At 49.4% G+C, this 6,750-nt stretch overlaps 1 protein-coding gene and 1 long non-coding RNA gene across 2 annotated transcripts in view; one reads left to right on the plus strand and one right to left on the minus strand.

Moving 5' to 3' along the window:
* Positions 1-773: 773 nt before the first annotated feature.
* Positions 774-6,750, plus strand: part of LOC112073039 (serine/threonine-protein kinase SMG1) — an 11,448-nt gene continuing 5,471 nt past the window's right edge. Inside the window, exons 1-3 of the mRNA XM_070440025.1 lie at positions 774-784; positions 1,149-1,249; positions 1,663-1,839. Of these exons, the coding sequence (XP_070296126.1) occupies positions 1,701-1,839 (139 nt within the window). The 5' untranslated portion in view covers positions 774-784; positions 1,149-1,249; positions 1,663-1,700. The remainder of the gene's footprint in view (positions 785-1,148; positions 1,250-1,662; positions 1,840-6,750) is intronic.
* LOC112073040 (uncharacterized) lies at positions 4,160-5,258 on the minus strand. The gene is made up of 3 exons (XR_011476425.1): positions 5,242-5,258; positions 4,667-4,767; positions 4,160-4,271 (listed from the first exon to the last, which is right to left on the minus strand). It is a non-coding gene; the product is annotated as an uncharacterized lncRNA (long non-coding RNA).

The raw sequence follows: 6,750 nt of genomic DNA on the forward strand, positions 1-6,750 counted from the left end.
GAACCAGTAACAGCTGGGTCTGGTCTACTTAGTTCATTGACTGTAGAGAACCAGGTAACAGCTGGGTCTGGTCTACTTAGTTCATTGACTGTATAATATGAAAGGTAACAGCTGGGTCTGATCTACTTAGTTCATTGACGTAGAGGAACCGAGGAACAGCTGGTCTGGTCTACTTAGTTCTGACTGTATATGAACCAGATAACAGCGGGTCTGTCTACTTGTCATTGACTGTAGAGGAACCAGTGAAATGTTCTTTCTCTTCTGTCTCCCGTAGGACGAGGAGAACGCGCTGGCGGAGGGGGAGGAAGTGACTACGAGGGCAGCGTGCGCAGTTCCTGTTGAGTACAAAGCGTGGAGGACAACGTGCAGATCGTGCTGTTCACTGTCGTCCAGGCAACGGGCCAGCCCCGAGGGGAGGAGCCAGTCAGGAGGGGGTGGAGCTACTGCAGGAGATACCTGCTACCCTGAAGGAGCTCCACACACAGAGCACCAGTACAAACACACACACCACACACACACACACACACAACACCAACACACACACACACACCACAACAACACACAACACACACACACACACACACACAGAGCACCAGGTACACACACACACAACACACACACACAACACACACACACACACAGAGCACCAGGTACACACACACCACACACACCACACACACACACAACACACACACACCACACACACACAACCACAAGAGCACCAGGTACACACACACCACAACACAACACACACACACACACACACACACACACAGAGCACCAGGTACACAACACACACACACACACACACACAGAGCACCAGTACCACACACACACACACACAACACACACACCTAAATGAGCTACAAACACCCTACCCGTACTGACAGTGGCCACCTGTCCCTCCTCTCTGTCCCTCCTCTCTGTCCCTCCTCTCTGTCCCTCCTCTCTGTCCCTCCTCTCTGTCCCCTCCTGCTCTTGTCCTCCTCTCTGTCCCTCCTCTCTTCCGTCCTCTCTGTCCCTCCCTCCTCTGTCCCTCCTCTCTCTCTGTCCTCCTCCTCTGTCCCTCCTCTCTGTCCCTCCTCTCTGTCCCTCCTCTCTGTCCCTCCTCTCTGTCCCTCCTCTCCGTCCCTCCTCTCTGTCTTCAGTGTGTATAACGGCCTGGTTGGCTTTGCGTCTCCGTTGGTGACAGAGAGGGGCGGAAACTGTTCCAGCCCCACCTCTACAGCTCAGACCAGCTTCGCTGCAGGTAACTACACTTCCCTCATTGTGTGCTACCCTGGCTGAGGACACCCTATTCCCAATGTGGTGCACTACTATGGGCACTAGGTTAAAGGTATGGCACTACATAGGGAATAGGGGGGTCCTTTGTTTAATGTGATAACCTGTGTTAAATACCAGAATGATTAAAAATGGCATATCGCTTCAGAGCTCACAGGCAATTATTACTTTCTCTCCTGTTCTCTTCTCTTTACGATCTTTCTCTCCTTCCTGCTCTTTCCTTTCCTCTCTCCCCTTCTCTCTCTCTCTCTCTCTCCCTCTCTCTCTCTCCCTCTCCCTCTCTCTCTCTCTCTCTCTCACTCCCCTTCTCTCCCCTCTCACTCCCCTTCTCTCCCCTCTCACACTCTTTCCCCTTCTCTCTTTTTCCCCTTCTCTCCCCAGCGGTGAGGTGCAGCGGTGTGAAGACTCAGACGGACTCAATGTCCCAGAATTCACGCAAGCTCCTCCCCCGTAACCTTGGCACCCCGGCGGACACCCCCCCCAGCGCTCAGACGATGACCAGCAAGGGTCTGAATCCCAGCCCCAAACGGGCTGTACGTGACCCCAAGACGGGACGAGGTACGACCCCTAACCATCCATCTAACCCCTGACCTCCAATTAAAGCATCCTGAGACATTTCATGTGTTGGGGTTTGCCTTTCTCAGCCCAAGGGAGTGGGTCACTCACAATTTTGCTAAGAAACACCAGCATGAAATTATAAGAATGGTAACCAAACACATCCTCCGAGAGCAACTTTCCCAACCATCCAGCGAACAGTTTGGTTGACGAACAATGCCTTTTCCAGCATGATGGAGCACCTTGCTATAAGGCAAAAGTGATAAACTAAGTGGCTCGGAACAAAATATCGATATTTTGGGTCCCTGGCCAGGAAACTCACAAGACCTTAATCCCATTGAGATGTGTGGTAATCCCTCTAGAGGCGGGTGGACAAACAAAAAACTCACCAAATTCTGACAAACTCCAGCATTGATTTGCAAGAAATGGGCTGCCATCAGTCAGGAATGTGGGCCAAGAAGTTAATTGACAGCATGCCAGGGCGGATTGAAAGAGGTTGAAAAAGAAGGGTCACACTGCAAATATTGACTCTTTTGCATCAACTTCATGTAATTGTCCATAAAAGCCTGAAACTTATGAATGCTTTGTAATTATACTTTAGTATTCCATAGTAAATTGACAAAAATATCTAAAGACACTGAAAGCAGCAAACTTGTTGTTGAAATTAATATTTGTGTCATTCTCAAAACTTTTTGGCCACGACTGTATGTGTGCCATCCAGAGAGTGAATGGGGCAAGACAAAAATATTGAAGTGACTTTGACCGGGGTATGGTTGTAGGTGGCACAGGCGCCGCGGTTTGTTGTCAAGAACTGCAACGCTGCTGGGTTTTTCAGCTGCACAGTTTCTGTGTTGTATCAAGAATGGATCCTCCACCCAAAGGACATCCAGACAACTGGACACACTGTGGGAAGCATTGGAGTCAACATGGGCAGCATCCCTGTAGGAACGCTTTCAACACCTTGTAGAGTCTACGCCCTGATGATTTAGGCCTGTTCTGAGGGGCAAAACGGGGGTGCAACTCAATATTAGAGAGGTGTTCCTAATTTTTGTACAGTCAGTGCTCTACTGTTTGTCCTATATGGAATAGGGCCAATTGGGACAGTTAGGCAAGCAGTCTATATGGAATAGGGTCCAATTGGGACCGTTAGGGTAGCAGTCTATATGGAATAGGTCCCATTTGGGACAGCAGTCTATATGTATAGGGTCCCATTTGGGACAGCTTAGGGTTAGCATTATATATGGAATAGGGTCCCATTGGGACGCGTTAGGGTAGCAGTCTATATGGAATAGGGTCCCATTTGGGACAGCTAGGGTAGGCAGTCTATATGGAATAGGGTCCCATTTGGGACAGCTAGGGTAGCAGTTATATGGAATAGGGTCCATTTGGGCAGCTAGGGTAGCAGTCTATATGGAATAGGGTCCCATTTGGGACAGCTAGGGTAGCAGTCTATATGGAATAGGGTCCCATTTGGGACAGCTAGGGTAGCAGTCTATATGGAATAGGGTCCCATTTGGGACAGCTAGGGTAGCAGCCTATATGGAATAGGGTCCCATTTGGGACAGCTAGGGTAGCAGCTATATGGAATAGGGTCCCATTTGGGACAGTAGGGTAGCAGCCTATATGGAATAGGGTCCCATTTGGGACAGCTAGGTAGCAGTCTATATGGATAGGGTCCCATTTGGGACAGTAGGGTAGCAGTCTTATATGGAATAGGGTCCCATTTGGGACAGCTAGGGTAGCAGTCTATATGGAATAGGGTCCCATTTGGGACAGCTAGGGTAGCAGTCTATATGGAATAGGGTCCCATTTGGGACAGCTAGGGTAGCAGTCTATATGGAATAGGGTCCATTTGGGACAGCTAGGGTAGCAGTCTATATGGAATAGGGTCCCATTTGGGACAGCTAGGGTAGCAGTCTATATGGAATAGGGTCCCATTTGGGACAGTAGGTAGCAGTCTATATGGAATAGGGTCCCATTGGGACCGTTAGGGATAGTCTATATGGAATAGGGTCCCTTTGGGACAGCTAGGGAGCAGTCTATATGGAATAGGGTCCCATTGGGACAGTTAGGGAGCAGTCTATATGGAATAGGGTCCTTTGGGACAGTTGGGCAGATCTATATGAATAGGGTCCCTTTGGGACAGTGGGAGCAGTCTATATGGAATAGGGTCCCTGCAGTTGGGCAGCAGTACTGCTGCTTCTTCTAATTATAGACTAATTTAATTGGAGGTCAGGGGTTAGATGGATGGTTAGGGGTCGTACCTCGTCCCGTTTGGGGTCACGTACAGCCGTTTGGGGCTGGGATTCAGACCCTTGCTGGTCATCGTCTGAGCGCTGGGGGGTGTCCGCCGGGGTGCAAGGTTACGGGGAGGAGCTTGCGTGAATTTCTGGACATTGAGTCCGTCTGAGTCTTCACACCGCTGCACCTCACCGCTGGGAGAAGGGGAAAAAGAGAGAAGGGGAAAGAGTGTGAGAGGGGAGAGAAGGGAGTGAGAGGGGAGAGAAGGGAAGGAGAGAGAGAGAGAGAGAGAGAGAGGGAGAGAGAGAGAGGGAGAGAGAGAGAGAGAGAGAAGGGAGAGAGGAGGAAAGAGCAGGAAGGAGAGAAGATCGAAAGAGAAGAAGAAGGAGAGAAGTAATAATTGCCTGTGAGCTCTGAAGCGATATGCCATTTTTAATCATTCTGGTATTTAACACAGGTTATCACATTAAACAAAAGGCCCCCCTATTCCCTATGTAGTGCCATACTTTAACCTAGGCCCATAGTAGTGCACCACATTGGGAATAGGGTGCCTCAGCCAGGGTAGCACACAATGAGGGAGTGTAGTTACCTGCAGCGAAGCTGGTCTGAGCTGTAGAGGTGGGGCTGGAACAGTTTCCGCCCCTCTCTGTCACCAACGGAGACGCAAAGCCAACCAGGCCGTTATACACACTGAAGACAGAGAGGAGGGACGGAGAGGAGGGACAGAGAGGAGGGACAGAGAGGAGGGACAGAGAGGAGGGACAGAGAGGAGGAGGACAGAGAGGAGGGACAGAGAGGAGGACAGAGAGGAGGGACAGAGAGGAGGACAGGGAGAGAGAGGAGACAGAGAGGAGGGACAGAGAGGAGGGACAGAGAGGAGGGACAGAGAGGAGGGACAGAGAGGAGGGACAGAGAGGAGGACAGGGTGGCCACTGTCAGTACGGTAGGGTGTTTGTAGTCATTTTAGGTGTGTGGTGTGTGTGTGTGTGTGTGTGTACTGGTGCTCTGTGGTGTGTGTGTGTGTGTTGACCTGGTGCTCTGTGGTGTGTGTGTGTGTGTGTGTGTGTTGTGTGTGGTGTGCTGTGTGACCTGGTGTCTGTGTGTGTGTGGTGTGTGTGTGTGTGTGTGTGTGTGTGTGTGTGTGTGTGGTTGTGTGTTGTGTACCTGGTGCTCTGTGTGTGTGTGTGTGTGTGTGTGTGTGTGTGTGTGTGGTGTACCTGGTGCTCTGTGTGTGTGTGTGTGTGTGTGTGTGTGTGTGGTGTGTGTGTGTGTGTGTGTGTGTGTGTGTGTGTGTGTGTGTGTGTGTGTGTGTTGTTTACTGGTGCTCTGTGTGTGGAGTCCTTCAGGGTAGCAGGTATCTCCTGCAGTAGCTCCACCCCCTCCTGACTGGCTCCTCCCCCTCGGGGCTGGCCCGTTGCTGGACGACCAGTGAACAGCACGATCTGCACGTTGTCCTGCCACGCTTTGTACTCAACAGGAACTGGCGCACGCTGCCTCGTATGTCACTTCTCCCCTCCGCCAGCGCGTTCTCCTCGTCCTACGGGAGACAGAAGAGAAAAGACATTTCACTGGTTCTCTACAGTCAATGAACTAAGTAGACCAGACCCAGCTGTTATCTGGTTCATATTATACAGTCAATGAACTAAGCTAGACCAAGACCCAGCTGTTGCCTGGTTCCTCTACAGTCAATGAACTAAGTAGATCAGACCCAGCTGTTACCTGGTTCATATTATACAGTCAATGAACTAAGTAGACCAGACCCAGCTGTTACCTGGTTCCTCTACAGTCAATGAACTAAGTAGACCAGACCCAGCTGTTACCTGGTTCATATTATACAGTCAATGAACTAAGTAGACCAGACCCAGCTGTTATCTGGTTCATATTATACAAGTCAATGAACTAAGTAGACCAGACCCAGCTGTTACCTGGTTCCTCTACAGTCAATGAACTAGTAGACCAGACCCGCTGTTACCTGGTTCATATTATACAGTCAATGAACTAAGTAGACCAGACCCAGCTGTTACTGGTTCATATTATACAGTCAATGAACTAAGTAACCAGACCCAGCTGTTACCTGGTTCATATTATCAGTCAATGAACTAAGTAAGACCAGACCCAGCTGTTACCTGGTTCATATTATAAGTCATGAACTCAAGTCAGACCAGACCCACTGTTATCTGGTTCCTCTACAGTCAATGAACTAAGTAGACCAGACCCAGCTGTTATCTGGTTCCTCTACAGTCAATGAACTAAGTCGACCCAGACCCAGCTGTTACCTGGTTCATATTATACAGTCAATGAACTAAGTAGACCAGACCCAGCTGTTACCTGGTTCATATTATACAGTCATGAACTAAGTAGACCAGACCCAGCTGTTATGCTGGTCCTCTACAGTCAATGAACTAAGTAGACCAGACCCAGCTGTTTACCTGGTTCATAATTATACAGGTCAATGAACTAAGTCAGACAGACCCAGCTGTTATCTGGTTCATATTATACAGTCAATGAACTAAGTTAGACCAGACCCAGCTGTTACCTGGTTCCTCTACAGTCAATGAACTAAAGTAGACAGACCAGCTGTTACCTGGTTCATATTATACAGTCAATGAACTAGTAGACCAGACCAGCGTGTTACCTGGTTCATATTATACAGTCAATGAACTAAGTAGAGAG

The sequence above is a fragment of the Salvelinus sp. IW2-2015 genome, unplaced genomic scaffold (genome assembly GCF_002910315.2).
Source record: "Salvelinus sp. IW2-2015 unplaced genomic scaffold, ASM291031v2 Un_scaffold2131, whole genome shotgun sequence".
Classification (NCBI taxonomy): Eukaryota; Metazoa; Chordata; class Actinopteri; order Salmoniformes; family Salmonidae; genus Salvelinus; species Salvelinus sp. IW2-2015.